This window comes from Puntigrus tetrazona, unplaced genomic scaffold (genome assembly GCF_018831695.1).
Source record: "Puntigrus tetrazona isolate hp1 unplaced genomic scaffold, ASM1883169v1 S000000116, whole genome shotgun sequence".
In the NCBI taxonomy this organism is placed as follows: Eukaryota; Metazoa; Chordata; class Actinopteri; order Cypriniformes; family Cyprinidae; genus Puntigrus; species Puntigrus tetrazona.
Window position 1 is genome coordinate 1150620 of NW_025047793.1, and position 16458 is coordinate 1167077.

The following is a 16458-nucleotide window of genomic DNA, read 5'->3' on the forward strand; positions in this document are numbered from 1 at the left end:
ACTGACTCCATATGTTTGAATGGTAGTGTATGTGTATATATACACTATATATAAAACTGCATCAGGAATAAACCACTCGAATGTACTTTTTTTAATGGCACAAGAACATACAAACAGAATCAAATTCATCATAGTGCATTCACACCTGGAAGCGCTCTGGGTTTTAAGTGCTGTAAACTGTCTAAAGAGCTTGGTCACATTTGATCCGATCATTCAACAGAAAAAACTCTTACTGAAGTGTGTGTATAAATGTGTATATTAGTCGGCTCCCTCCGTGGTGACTGAAGACACAGCGTTGACGTAATAGGGTCCCTCGTTGAGGTAGGTCCTCAGCTTTAAGTAGTTGTGCGCTCCGAAGATCTCCTTAGCGCTGGACGAGCTCAGCAGCGCCCCCACCAGCTCAAACTTACAATCCTTGGCTTCTTTCCCCGTCCCCACGGAGCGGTCCATCACCCACTCCACGAATCCAGGAGTGTCCATCATCAGCTGCTGAGCCCACGGCTGACAGCCCACGGCCTGGACGCAAAACAGAGGAGAAGACCGCTGGAACGTCACACACACAACATTGTTGGACTTAAATGATTAAGAAAATATGTACCGCTTGCAGTTGAGGGCGGAGTTAAAATTATGGAAGCTAAAGTTAATTGTGACTTTTTTTTTTAATTAAATTCTTCCCTTTTTCGCCTCACAACTCAGAAAAGTCTCAGAAATGTGAAGGGGAAAAATGTTTTGAATTCAGAGATTAAAAAAAACCTTAATATTATGAAAAAAATGTCAAGAAGTACTGTAAAATTAGCATATTGTGATAAAGTTCATTGTTTTCTGTAATGCACTGATAAACATTAGACTTTCATATATTTTAGATTCATTACACACAACTGAAGTAGTTCAAGCCTTTCGTGTTAATATTGATGATTTTGGCATACAGCTCATGAAAACACAAAATTCCCAAAAAATTAGCATATAATGAAAAGGTTCTCTAAACGAGCTATTAACCTGATCATCTGAATCAACTAATTAACTCTAAACACCTGCAAAAGATTCCTGAGGCTTTTAAAAACTGCCAGCCTGGTTCATTACTCAAAACCTCAATCATAAGACTCCTGACCTGACTTCTGTCCAGAAGACCATCACTGACAGCCTCCAGCAAGAGGGAAGACACAGAAAGACGTTTCTGAACGAATAGGATGTTCCCAGAGTGCTGCGTCAAGGGAAGGTGGGAAGGAAAAAGTGTGGCAGAAAACGCTGAAGAGGTGACCGGACCCTGAGGAAGATTGTGGAGAAGGACCGATTCCAGACCTTGAGGGACCTGAGGAAGCAGTGGACTGAGTCTGGAGTAGAAACATCCAGAGCCACCGTGTTCAGGCGTGAGCAGGAAATGGGCTTCAGGTGCCGCATTCCCCAGGTCAAGCCACTTCTGAACCAGAAACAGCGGCAGAAGCTCCTGACCTGGGCTACAGAGAAGCAGCACTGGACTCTTGCTCAGTGGTCCTAAGTACTTCAGAAATCAAGGTGCCAGAGTCTGGAGGAGGACTGAGGAGAGGGAGATGCCTGAAGTCCAGAGTCCGGTCCCCACAGTCAGTGATGGTCAGGGGAGTCATGTGAGCTGCTGCTGGTCCACTGTGTTTTATCAAGGGCAGGGTCAATGCAGCTAGCTATCAGGAGATTTTGGAGCACTTCATGCTTCCGTCTGCTGAAAAGCTTTATGGAGATGAAGATTTCATTTTCCAGCACGACCTGGCTCCTGCTCACAGCGCCAAAACCACTGGTGCATGGTTTACTGACCGTGGTATCACTGTGCTCAACTCTCCTGACCTGAACCCGTAGAGATCTGTGGGATACTGTGAAGAGAAAGTTGAGAGACGTGAGACCCAGCTCTCAGGATGAGCTGAAGGCCGCTATCGAAGCATCCTGGACCTCCATCACCCCTCAGCAGAGCCACAGGATGATCTCCTCCACGCCGCACTGAAGCAGACACTTCTGAGAAAGGATTCCCGACCAAGTATGGAGAGCATAACTGAACATAATTATTTGAAGGTTGACTTTTCTTTTATTGGTCGGATGAAATATGCAAACTTGAGATTTTCATGAGCTGTATGCCAAAATCATCAATATTAACACGAAAGGCTTGAACTACTTCAGTTGTGTGTAATGAATCTAAAATATATGAAAGTCTAATGTTTATCAGTGCATTACAGAAAATAATGAACTTCATCACAATATGCTAATGTTTTGAGAAGGACCCGTGTTACTTCATACAGCACCTGTACGAGCAAGAATATAATTCAACATAAGCCTAAACCGTTTAGATACCAATAAAGTTGGGTCTACTGTTCTATTTTTGCACTTTTATATTTTCTCAGTATATGTTGGTGATCTCTTCCAGACAGTGTGTGTGTGGTTCCTGCGTGAAGTGGCTCTCTCTTACAGTGAAGATTCGCAGCGCGCCGCAGTGGAGCTCGGGGAAGGGCTGTGTGCTTATGTTTCGGATCATCAGCATGGGCTGAGAGCTCAGACAGTGAAACCACGACTCGGTCAGCAGTAACAGGTCATCCGTCTGCTGCTCCACCTACACAAACCACAGACATCTCACAGCAAAAGCCATCATCCGAACACCACCCCTCAGAAAAAGCCAGCGGCACACTCACGGGTAACGAGAGCAGCTGAGCCAGAGCCTCCAGACATCTGACCCGGAGATCGGTGGCTCCATCACAGGACACTTCACTCACTCTCTTCAGCACACACCTCAGCTTCTCTCCTGTCACAGAAAGCAGACCCATTCACTTCTGATTTTGACGTGGTTTGGGAATATTTTGCTTTTAACGCTTTGCAAACATATGAAAGTAATTCTCTCTTAGAAAATAATAATGTGTTCAGCGGTTTAGTTACAAACAATATATACAGAACAACAAGACTTCCAAAGATTGCTGGATTACTGATTCAACTTTGATTCATTTTGGAATATTTCCATTTAAATGTAAGCTTATATGCAAAGGTAATGAAATGCTGTAAATTATACAGAGAATTAAATGTTAAATAATTAATATCATCGCCCAAAATTTGCAGTACAATTGATATTTTGTTAAAATATGAATTAATCCACAACCAAAACTGCTCTGAGGACAGCAACTCTAGTAAATTTGAAAACTGCAATTCTGTTTAATATTATTAATTTTATACAATTGTTAAATTCTATTTAAAAAAAACGATTGCACAAATTTAAATGTAAATAAATGCCCATGAAAGGATTAATCAGAAGGTTTGCATCTATAGAGTCTTTATCTGAGCGATTCATTAAAATGATTCATCAATCTAGACCTGTCGTTCTGTATATTATTGTCATAACTTCACTGGACTAGCATTTTCTCTGAAAGACAGATCTGAAACATAAACAGCCTTTCTTTTGAAGGGTATATATCTTGTGCGGCTGCTACCTGTTTTCTGCAGGACTTGTTTTCCCTCCACTGTGCTGCCGAGCACTCCCAGAGTATCCAAGGCAACGGGAGTCAGCGTGGGGTCAAGGTTCATCGCCATGGAGAAGACCACCTCAAGGAAAACTGGGTACTTTTCACAAACCTGCTGAGGACTGTCTACGATCGCCAGACTGCCAAAGAACTTCACCAGACCTACCGTGACAAGAAAAACACGAGGAGGTAACATTTAACATTTACAAGTATTTGAATTAGCAGTTGTAGTAATAATAATAATAATAATGATATTTAGAATTGTTGTAATCTTACTACAAACTATTTTTATTAAACACTTTCCATGACATTTTAAATGACGTCTGAATATGGACTTTAGATAGATTTTATGAGTTCTAAAGAGTACTGGATGCAGATTTATTTATTGAAATAAATTATTTATTTATCTGAACTAAAACAATTTATATGAATCTGTTACCATGGCTTTTTAGGACATCCAGGCATGGAAATCAAATGAGACTTTGTGATGTTTTCATGACAGAGACAGAGAATCACATTCATACACGAACCTGGCAGGTAAAGGCTTGAAAAGGGGTCTGATTCTGCAGCGATGATCATGTTGGAGATTTTATCCATGATGCCTTGCTGTGCCAGATACTGACGGCCATGAGGACTCTGAGCCAGATTAGTCACCATCTCTATAGCAGTAGCTCTGGGAAGAGAAGGAAAACATTTAATCTCTTTAGGTATAAGTGTGTTTTATATTGTGTTACCATATTATGACTCTGTGTGTGTGTGAGATCATTACCTGACCAACACATCGTCTCCGGTCAGTTCCTCCAGCATCTGTGAGATTAAGCCGCTGTTGGCGCAGTAACCCAGAGACACCGGAGACACCGTGGACACCTCCACTATCAACTGAACACATTTTACATTCAGCAGACGCTTTTCTCCAAATGAAGACAATAGAAGCGTTCAAAACCAACAAACAAGCACTATGACAAGAAAACAAGTAGATCGTAGATCTCCTCCGTAAAGCTCCATCACCTGTTTTGTAGCAGCAGTTAATACACACAGCTGTAGATCACTAGTTAGTGTACTAACTGCAGCTACATCTGAAAACAGGTGATGGAGGCCTTTTCTGTCAGTCTTAATGCACAATGTAACTACAAAAGTCATTTTTGCATGTGATGCTAATGGTCTAATTAGATTCAATGATCTATGCTAAACTAAGCTAAAAGTGCTACCGTCCACTAAAGATAAACGGTTGATTTTTACTGTTTTGAAAGTATTCAGCTGAGCTCTGTTCAATTGAAATGTCTGGGAAAGTGATTTTTTGCTTCCTTGAGAAGACACAGTAATAATGCTGCAGTAACCCCTGGTGCTATTGGTGCACTTTAGTTACTATTTGAAGAAACACTGTAATGGACCAGTCAATGTACTAGGTTCAAGCTACAGGAGGGCAAGAAGTAGTTAAAGCACATTAATAAATAGACAGACCAGGAGAATGACTTTAAAATGTCTTTTAGTTGAGTTTAATTAAATGAAAAATATGAAATGAAATGACAATAAAGAAAACAATAGAAATACACATCTAAAGAAATGATCTCTTTTCTCTTTGTTGGTTTTAGAAATTAAATTTGAGCTCCTTTGTAGTTATTTGACGAGTAGTATTACTGTACTGTGCTTTTATTTTATTATATTATCACCTGTCTTTAATTAACCAATTGTTTATAATTAACTTCTATTTTGAATTTATTTTTAGTTTACCTCAATCTTTTTGATTTAGATATAGTTTTAACCTTTCCTAGTTTCTGTGGAGCTTGCTTGTACTGATATTGGTTTGAATTAGAATCTCTGACACAAAAACAACAAAAACAATTACAATAGATCACTCAAGGAAAACAACAAATAAGATTCAGTATATGAAAAGTTCACAGTCCATAAAATATGTAACCGTGGAAAGGAACAAAAATAAAATATAACTGTCCTTAGAATCCAAACGGTGAATCAACTGAACACGAGAGTATCCTTGTGTTTTAGTGCAAAAAAGTTCAATAGTGCAATAGTCAGTACTGAGGTAATGTGTTGAGAAATACCACTAGGAACAGATGAATTCCACTTGGAATAATGGATAAGGCGTTGATCAAGTTGTCTCTCTCAGGGTTCTCTAGTTGGGTGGCTCGCCATCTCAGGATCACAGTTCAACTCAAAAAAACTGACCAAATCCGGGATTTCAACAATTAATCATCCGCATACGATCTCACATGTTTCACGATCGCTATATCATCGATCATTTGCGCTTTTTTCCGTAACGGTTTCAACCGCAATCAGGAATGCACGTGTTTCTCTGCAAAACGCAGTCGTCGCATATCAGTGACGCTATACTCAGCGCTGCCTTAAGACAAGCGCTTAGCCTGCGTTAATAATTATTTAAATTATTTTAAAGTTTCCACAACACAGCATAACAACTTTGAATATATATATGATTGTGCGTTTCAGCTTTTATATAATAAAAAAATAATTATGAATTATATTTATTCTATTAATTATCATTACATTTTTTAGTCAGCTCATTTCTGACCTGGGTTACACCCTCCCCTCTTAAATCTATGCAAGTCCCTTTGCATGCTTTTAATAAGGCTTTTTAGGGTTTGGGGTGTCTAATTGATCTGGGTTGTTCTGCAAGAGACTCAACAAAAGCAGTGTTTAAACCCTGAAGCAGGGATTGAATGATGGATATCATCGGGTTCCCCAACTCTGGGTAAGTCAGCCTTTTTGACTTCTGCTTTACTCTTTTAGACCTCCTTAAACGACTTTCATCCTCGCTTTCATCTTGGTCTGTTTCTTCTTCAGATTCATTAGGTTCAGCTGACTCCAATCTGGTTCTCCGTAGTGGAATATCAGGTACAGTTTCCTCAACTTGTACTGTATGTGTTTCACTGTCTTTTTCCCTTTGGTTTCCACCAGGTCCATCCTGTGTCTGCTGTTCTATTTGAGGTAAGTGTTTTCTTTCTTTCAGGGTTTCTTTTACAGGTTCCAAGTTACCGGAGGAAGAATTAGCTTCAGGTGAGTGCTGGGCATCAGGTGCGTTTTCTGCACAAGATGAGTGTTCTACGTCAGATGGGTTCTTCCTTCTTGGCACATCTCCTGCACTCACAATCTCAGAAGCATCGGTTGATACAGGCTCTAAGTTAAATAAGCTTTGGCTTGCAGGATCAGAGTCAAGAGGAAACTCAATAGGCCTTCTTACAACATTGTACTCCCGAATTAACTTTTCTGAGTTAAGAGCTGACACATCAGAAATCTGGGGTATGTAGTCATCTTCATCCGAACTTTGGTAGTTCTCTGGACATTCCTCAATTTCTACATCTTGGCTTTGTCTAGTTACCCGCTTCTTCCAAGGTTTCACTATATCTGACTCATCATCATCCTCCTCGCGAGAAGACAAAAATCCACAAGGTAGCAATAAATCTCTGTGCAGTGTTCGTAGGGGACCTTCTTGTCTCTCAGGTCTCACTGTATAGACAGGTAACTCACCGGCACGACTCACCACAACATGCACCACAGGATCCCACCTGTCAGCCAGTTTGTGTTTCCCGCGAACCTCACATTTCTGACTAACACACGGTCACCTTCTTCAAGAGTTGACTCAGTCACTCGCCGGTCAAACCGGACTTTATTTCTTTCTGCAGTTTTGGCTGCATTCTTCTGAGCCAGTTTGTAGCTCTCTTGAAGGTGGGTTTTTAATGACTGCACGTACTGTGAATGAAATTTGGGACCATCACGGTTCACTGAGGTGTTAAAAATTAAGTCCACTGGCAGTCTTGGTTGGCGCCGAACATAAGTTCGTATGGTGTGTAACCGGGTTGTCTCGTGCTTCGTGCAGTTATAAGCGTGCACAAGAGGTTTTACAAAATCTTTCCAATGAGCCTTCTCTTGAGGTTTCAAGGTACCCAGCATTCCCAGCAGCGCACGATTAAAACGTTCAACTGGGTTACCCTGATGGTACGGAGTGGTTCTGACCTTTTTAATACCTGAGATTTCACAGAGTTCTTTGATTGTCTTAGACTCAAAGTCAGGTCCTTGGTCGCTGTGGAGCTTTTCAGGCATGCCATAATGAACTATGAAGTTTTCCCACAAACTCTTGGCAACTGTTCTGGCTTTTGGTTCGGAGTGGGGACTGCGACCGCATATTTGGTGAAGAAATCTGTTATCACCAGGATATCTTTGGTGTTGCTACGGTCGGGTTCCAGAGACAAGAAATCCATGCACACCAGCTCTAGTGGACGGGTGACCTGGATGTTCACTAGAGGTGCTGCTCTTTCTGGAAAGGACTTCCTACATACACAGCGACTACAAGTCTTGATTTTGTTCTCAACGCCAGTAGCCATCCTAGGCCAATAGAATCGTGACCGAATGAGATCAAGGGTCCGTTCTATTCCCATATGACCCATGTTGTCATGCAGACTTTCCATGGCCATAGCTCTCAAGTCAGGAGGAAGAACAAGTTGGTAAGTTATGCATTCTCCAAGAGCTCTTTTTACGATAGAGAACACCGTCCTTCAGCTCAAGTTTTCCCATTCTCTCAACAGAAAGGGAAGCTCTGGAAGCTCACGCCTCAGTGCAGGTAGGACTGTGTTTCCTGATTCCATCTGATTTATTACTTCTCGCAATGCTGGATCGCTTTTTGTTTTTCTTTTATGTCCTGCTCTGACATACAGGAAACAACTAAAGATCCTGCCATCTTCTCATACTCCTCAGGAACTGCTTCTGGGTGCATACAGAGTGACTCAACGAGGGTAAGGCAGCTGCTGTCATCAGCGTGATGTAAAAAGCCGATCACAGACTGCCTGGATTGCATCAGCAGAAACCAGGGTGGAATTTGCTGCTTGAGGTGAATGATACAAGGTGAACTGACGATACGATCTTGTTCCTTTTGGGAGGTTGAATCATTCACCAGATCACCATGAGGTCTTCTGGAGAGTGCATCCGCATCAAGATTGCTCTTCCCAGGCGATACTGAAGGGTAAAGGAGAAAGTGGATACATGGACAACCACCTATAGCTGGTTGCATCCAACTTGGCTGAGGTTAAAATGTAAGTAAGGGGGTTGCTGTCGGTAATCACCTTGAAACTACTTCTACCATAAAGGTAGTCACAGAATTTCTCGGTAACCGCCCACTTAAGGGCTAGGAATTCCAGCTTGTGGGCAGGATATCGGGCCTCGCTTCTGGACAACCTCGACTGGCATATGCAATTGCTCGTAACACTCCGCCTTGCTCTTGATAGAGCGCTGCACCTAGTCCAGTAGTGCTCGATCCGTATGAAGAACATATGGCAATCCAGGATCTGCAAATCCTAACACTGGCGCCTTGGTGAGTTTCTCAATGAGTGTTTCAATGCCTGCTGACAGTTGTTCGTCCATCGCCTCCGAAGGGCTCTTTGGGATTAAGGTAGATTTTTCCATTACTTTTCACCTTGCAGTCCTCCGAAGAGGAGGATACCCCACAGTCAGCTCATTTAATGGCTTCACTATTTTTGCATAATCTTTAATAAAGCGCCGTAGTAATAACCGGAGAAACCCAGAAAGGAACGCAGCTCTTTCAGGTTACTTGGACTTGGCCAGGTCTTAATGGCTTCTATTTTTTGGGGATCTGTCTCCACACCCTTTCTGAGACAATATGACCAAGATATTTTACTGACGCCTGGAAAACTTGCATTTGTCCAACGAAAGCTTTAGGCCATAGTCTTTCAACCGCCCCAGAACGTGAAAAAGACGCCTTTCGTGCTCTTCAAGAGTATCTGAGAAGACAATCAGATCGCCCAAGAACACCAAGACTTCCGAAGGTTGATATCGCCCATGCACTTCTCCATCAGCCTTTGGAATGTGCTTGTGCGCTCGTGATGCCCTGAGGCATTCTATTAAATTCCCAAAAGCCCAATGGGCATACGAAAGCAGTCTTGGGTTTGTCCTTCTTCCATTTCAATCTGGTAATACCCAGATTTGAGGTCAAGCACTGAGAACCATTTTGAACCTCGGCGTGCAGAAAAGGTTTCCTCCAAGTTGGGTAAGGCATAGGCGTCTTTGATGGTCTGCATATTCAGCTTATGATAATCAATGCAAAGCCTTATATCGCCATTCTTCTTCCTTACAACAACGATAGGAGATGAGAAAGATGATTCTGATTCACGAATTATGCCGGCTTCAAGCAATTCCTCCAAGTGTCGGCGGACAGCGTCAAGATCGTTGGGATGGATCGGTCTCGCTTTATGCTTGAAGGGGTTTCATCATGCAACTTGATACTATGTCGCACTTTGTCTGTGTGTCCAACATCCATGTCATGCAACGCAAATACTTCGGCATGGCACGCAATTTCTGAGTAACTCTCCTTTCCACACTTCTGGCACACAAGAATCACCGGTCAAAGCAGAGTTCTTCCATGGGTTTAGCACGGACACTTGACACAGAGCGATCAGAATTGGTCACCTTGTGTGATATCACTTTCTGCAAAGCATGAATGTCTGCAATCACACTCTTGCCAGGAAGAATAACGCCGTGCTCAGTTTCATTCTTTAACACAACTGGAACTTTCTGTGATGGATGTCGAGGCAGGTTTAATAAGCAACTGGCAACTAATAGACCTCCAGGAAAGGGTGAATATGAAGGAGGCTCCATCACTGCCCATTTATCAGCCACTTGTCCTCTTACACTCACCACTCCTCAAAACGACGCTTTGACCTGCAGGGACAACGGTAGGAGTGAGGTCAGGAAGCCTAACAATTCCTATGTTACTGTTAACTTTCTGCTGTCGTCTGTGTTCGATTGTCTTAATCACAGCCCTGTAGCCAAATGGAACAGCTTGACAAACTGAGCCATTGGTCTCAAGGTATTTATCATATGCAAGATCCAAAGTGTTTGTGCCTATTAGCACCTTTGGCTGGGCAGTGCCACCAGTTTCCGGAATTACTAAAGCAAGAGTTGACACTTCAACGTCAGACCCAAGGAAGTCTTTGGGGAATGTGACTCTCACCTCAACGTACCCCAGGTAAGGTACTGCTTGCCCATTTGCTGCTTCTATTTCCAGCAGGTTGTCTAAGGATGTTATGTTTAATCCAGGCAGCTTTTGCTCATAAAAAGACTGAGAAATGGTCGTCACCTGAGACCCCGTGTCAAATAAACAAGGACAGGGATTTCCTTCAACGTTCACTTGGGCAGTACACTTTGCACCGATTAATCCTTTAGGTAAACCAAAAGAATGAAGTTTCTGATGTGGCTTCATATGGCTCATATTTGCTGACTTCTTGAGACTTGCTTGACAAGTGACAGCCCTTGTACGTCCCGCTACAAGGGCTGGATGGTGTTTAAAGATCCTGAGGCACTTGGACCATACAGACTGTCCCACAAGGCTTGGCGCTCTTTCAGCCGTTTTCTCTTATCGTTCACCAGTGATGAGTTTGGATCATCTTCACAAACTGAAGCAACATGCCCATCTTCACCACACCGAAAGCAATAGCCTGGCTTGGGCCTGCAAGGTGGTTTATGTTCAGCTTTAGGAGGGTTTTCCCTGGGGAACTGTATGTTAGTGTGTTTCACTTTGCTTGAGTTGCTTTTTCGATTCTGGATCCTTTTGGGCTCTGAGTTTTGTCATTTGACTCTGGAGCTCTGTGACTTGTCGCTTAATTCAAGAACGGCATCAGTTGATGGCAACTCGCTTTGCCCTGCCTGCTTATTTTTTTGTTTAGAAAGCTGGCTCTGGAGCTTAGCAACTTGTCTTTTTAATTCTGCAACCTCTGTCCCTTCTGACTTCTCATCTTGCCTTAAGTCAAGAGGATTGGCAGTGACAGTGTGGGAACTGGCTCTTTGTCTTTGTGTGCCAAGGTGTTGTCTCATGCGGCTTTCTTTGGCAAAGTGTTTGTTCTCCTCACTCACTGCAGCTGCAAGAGTAGCTCTGAGAAAGGAGGAGGTTTATTTCTCTTATGCTCAAGCTGAAGGTTTGCTATTAGTGCGTCATCCCAACATCCCCGACAGAACTGTTTTAGAAGTTGTCGGTCAGCTTCTTCAGCAGAAATACCACCTCGCTTCATCACTTTAAGAAGGTGAGTGTGCAATCGTTGTAAGTACAAGGAAGGTTTCTCACCAGCATTTTGCAGTGTATTCAAAAACTTAGCAAAAAGATCATCACCGTCTTCCACAATGTCAAAAGCTGAATCCAAGACATCAAGGTAAGCAGCAGGTAAGGCTTTGGCACCTAGCTGCTTCACTATTTCTGCTGCTGGCGCAGTAAACTGTCTAAGATCTTCCTAGAACGAGTTAAGTCAGAGAGTGAAGGATCTTGAAGTAGTAACTCTACACTGTTACGCCAGGTGTCATAATCAACTTCGCCACTAGGACGGGGGATTCTGCCCGAGAAGACTCTTAGCCTGAATGATGCACTAGAAGGAGCAACTACGCTACTTCTCAGAATATGCTCTACGACCATTCTTTGGACTTGAGGTGGGTTGACATCATTTACTTCAAGAGTGGGTGAAAAACTTCCTGTAATTACTCGGTGGACTGTATCAGAGCTTTGTCCTCCTTCGGGACACTCAGCTTGCTTAGGTGGGACAGGAATGTCAGATGAGGAAGGATCAGTAGTTTGGGATGATTCAAGATCGTTTGAATCATTCAGATTTTCAGCGGTGGGAGCAGTGGTTGAGAGAAGCTGCTCTTTCAAGAGTTCTTCAAAGTTCTTCCACTGAGCTTTGCTATTTTCTTCAGTTCAGCAAAGTAATGGGTGGTAGTCTGTTCAGTGACGGTTGAAGCATAGACACTTGATAGAAGCCTAATGTGGTAAACAACATTGTGTGGACTCCTTAAAGTGTAAGGCAACAAGGGTTTGAGAGTCACTAATGCAGAATAACTGCTGTACTCTACTATGACATCTTTATGATAAGGCGATTTGGGATCATCTATGCAAAGATGTCTACAAATACGGCCGTGGCTTGTTTAGAAAATCAGTTAAATCTTCGCAAGTTCTGTATTTGTCAGTCCTCTAATTATCACTGAGTTTTCAATTATGACATTTTCAAGCTCAACCACTTCCATGTTGACACTATTTACACTACTACAAAATTGAAATTATTCTCCTGGTTATTTTTTTTTATATTTAATGCCCTCCTGGCTGGCTCGCCACTTTCTGTAACCCCTGGTGCTATTGGTGCACTTTAGTTACTATTTGAAGAAACACTGTAATGGACCAGTCAATGTACTAGGTTCAATACAGGAGGGCAAGAAGTAGTTAAAGCACATTAATAAATAGACAGACCAGGAGAATGACTTTAAAGTGTCTTTTAGTTGAGTTTAATTAAATGAAAAATATGAAATGAAATGACAATAAAGAAAACAATAGAAATACACATCTAAAGGAATGATCTCTTTTCTCTTTGTTGGTTTTAGAAATTAAATTTGAGCTCCTTTGTAGTTATTTGATGAGTAGTATTACTGTACTGTGCTTTTATATTATTATATTATCACCTGTCTTTAATTAACCAACTGTTTATAATTAACTTCTATTTTGAATTTATTTTTAGTTTACCTCAATCTTATTGATTTAGATATAGTTTTAACCTTTCCTAGTTTCTGTGGAGCTTTGCTTGTACTGATATTGGTTTGAATTAGAATCTCTGACACAAAAACAACAAAAACAATTACAATAGATCACTCAAGGAAAACAACAAATAAGATTCAGTATATGAAAAGTTCACAGTCCGTAAAATATGTAACCGTGGGAAAGGAACAAAAATAAAATATAACTGTCCTTAGAATCCGAACGGTGAATCCACTGAACACGAGTATCCTTGTGTTTTAGTGCAAAAGTTCAATAGTGCAATAGTCAGTGTGATGATCAGTACTGAAGTAATGTGGTGGGAAATACCACTAGGAATGGATGAATTCCACTTGGAATAATGGATAAGGCGTTGATCAAGTTGTCTCTCTCAGGGTTCTCTAGTTGGGTGGCTCGCCATCTCAGGATCACAGTTCAACTCAAAAAAAAAACTGACCAAATCCGGGATTTCAACAATTAATCATCCGCATACGATCTCACATGTTTCACGATCGCTTATCATCGATCATTTGCGCTTTTTTTCGTGAACGGTTTCAACCGCAATCAGGAATGCACGCGGTTTCTCTCTGCAACCGTATGTCGTGATATCAGTGACGCCATACTCAGCGCCGTCTTAAGACAAGCGCTTTCGCTGCCGTAATAATTATTTAAATTATTTTAAAGTTTCCGACAACACAGCATAACAACTTTGAATATATATATGATTGTGCGTTTCAGCTTTTATATAATAAAAAAATAATTATGAATTATATTTATTCTATTAATTATCATTACATTTTTAGTCAGCTCATTTCTGACCTGGGTTACACGCAGCACACACACACACACAGCAGATTCCCACTTCCGTCTCTCACACATCCGTACATGATCACGAACCTCATAAACTCTGTATCTGATGATGTCATTTGTGAGCATCACATCCTTCAGCTTGTTCAGCAAATCAGAGCGGAACAGAGCATCAAGCCCCGCCTTAGAGGTGCTGAGTTTACTAAGGGCAGCTATCGCCTGACCGAAAAACACAAAAGTCAAATGAAAGGAAAAATGCAATCTTTAATATAAAAAAGCAGCAGGCTCAGTACCTCTTTGGCCACGGCGATACGCTCCACGCTGATGCACTGAATAACATCTCGCAGGATGTCTGCGCTGTTCAGCATCTGGGTCACTCCCTCGGCGTGACCGGCCACACGGCCGATCTGAAACACACGAGAAAAAACACTTCCAAGGTAGCTGAAGACGTGGACGGGGACTCTGCGGCGCAGCTTCAGCACTGACCTGAGTGAGCGTGAGCACTTTGACCGAGTCGCTCGGGTGGTTCAGTCCGCTCTGGAGCGCCGTCTTATAGTTCTGAGCCAGCTGGATGGGTTCTAGAGCCTGCAGAACACGACTCAGGATTTCCACACACACTTCGATCTGCTCTCTGCACCAAAACACTGCATTTAGGTTTCCATGACATGTTTCAGCCTCTCTTTATTTTCAGCATACCCTTTTAAAAGAATATTCCTGAACCTAATTATTCCACACACACACACACACACACACACTCACACAAAGACACACACACACACACGTCCATGATGCATTTGTACAGCCCTCAGCCCTATATCAATATCAATATAACTGCAAAAAATGTATTACCTGTTAATATATAACACTGCTAAGTTAGTGTCTCATTCAAAATAAAAAGTCTGACATTGCAAAGTAATGTTTTTATTGTAGGATAAGTAGGTCATTTATACAAACATATTTCTTGTTGCAAATTAAAATATTTATTTAAATCCTTAAAGCAGCTTTAAAAATGCCTATTAAACTTTGCCTATTTACAAAAAATAATTAACTATATATATAAGCAAAATGCATAGATTGAATGCTTGTGCTTAATGATAATGCCTGTTTGTTATTAGAGGAGGTTTAATAAAAGTTTAAAAACAATATTCTTAAGTACAAACGAAAATTAATAGAGCTCTTAAATACATAAAGTGGCGTATTATTTGAAGACTGAAGAGAAAGTGCCGTTAAGTCAAACTGCTCGTGTACTTAAGAGTGAAGTCTGTAGTGTTGTTCTGTCTTGACTCAGCAGTATGAATACTCACTTGTCGTTTGTGTTTAAAAGGCCGAATATGATCTCCAGTCGGGCTCCAGACACCGCCTGCCTCAGTCCGCTCACCGGCGTCGCTAAAACGGCGGTCCGGAGGCTTTTGAGCTCCTCGATCGGATCTTCAGACTCATAGATCTCATTCAGCAGACTCTCTATGGGCGCCGCCATCATGCTCAAATGTTTGCGTCACGTGACCGAGGGGCGGGAAACGAGTCGCTGCGCGTGAACAAGAAAACTAAACAAAACTGAATAAAAAGAAATCAATCCTTACAAAAATGATCGTGATAATCGTAATGTTCTCCAAAATACACAGTTATTGTTAATACTGATAAACTGTGGTCATTTGTATTTTGCTACCATTGTCATAAAAAAAAACTAAAGTAAAATACAAATGTATTCAATACGACAGCAACAGTTACCATTATTATTAAGGGTTAATTATTAATTGAATGATTAATATAATTAATGTATTTATTTTCAGTTTTATGTAATGCGTAAACAATGAACAAAACATAAATAATGCTAACAGCTAATGCTGTTATGTACACAACTGCGGTATTGTAAATCAAATCAATTAAACAACAAATCTAACCAAGTACTACAACAACAATAATAATTATTACTATTATTCAGTGTTAATTCTTAACTGAATGATCACTGATTTAAATACTTGTTTATTTATTTCAACTGGTATTAGCGGAAACGGGCTACTGTGACGTCCGAGTGACGTCATCAAACGCGTTATTCGACGTGTACATCGACGCCATGCAAGTCAACTCGGGCCTAATTTTATTAAAACACATATTTCTTCTTATTTCTGATTTAATTTTTAAGTTTTGACAAGCGCATCGCATATCTGAGGAGTCCTGCAGGTGAGGGTTCAGGTAACTTATAAACGCTCTGTATTTATATATTTACGCCTGCAGTGACTGAGGTGTATATTAGGGACTGTTTTCAATATAAACCCCGATATCTCCGGCACTAATTAGTGATTTGATCGTGAGGAGAGATTCTGTAGTACTTCCGTCAACCGGCCGCTAGATGTCGCCATTGGGGCTCCTTTGTCTTCATTAATTGATCATTTGCCTCTGTTAATTAACATCTGCGTAAAGGAGGTTGACCTTACTGTGATGGTGACCCTTTCATATATACCATCATAATAATTGATTTTCATGTTGAAATACCATATCATAGCCAGAAAACCCTGCCGTTGCCGTAAACCATGTGAGAAAAAAACAAAAAAACGATTAAAAAAAAATAATAATGTGGTTTCATCACACTTTTGTGTAAGTGAGGGCTTCAGTAAAGGTTTATCTAGTCAACCATTATCA

General features: G+C 41.3%; 1 protein-coding gene across 2 annotated transcripts; it reads right to left on the reverse strand.

Annotated features, from left to right (window-relative positions):
* Positions 1-76: 76 nt before the first annotated feature.
* psmd5 (proteasome 26S subunit, non-ATPase 5) lies at positions 77-15326 on the reverse strand. Of its 2 annotated transcripts, XM_043229929.1 has the most exons (10): positions 15123-15326; positions 14305-14449; positions 14112-14225; positions 13909-14037; positions 4234-4343; positions 3995-4137; positions 3435-3626; positions 2649-2758; positions 2429-2569; positions 77-516 (listed from the first exon to the last, which is right to left on the reverse strand). In XM_043229929.1, the coding sequence occupies exons 1-10, from the start codon at positions 15296-15298 to the stop codon at positions 259-261; spliced, it is 1518 nt and encodes a 505-aa protein (XP_043085864.1). In that variant the 5' UTR covers positions 15299-15326; the 3' UTR covers positions 77-258. The 2 variants fall into 2 exon arrangements, with proteins under 2 accessions (XP_043085864.1, XP_043085865.1); XM_043229930.1 differs by lacking the exon at positions 13909-14037.
* Positions 15327-16458: the final 1132 nt, after the last annotated feature.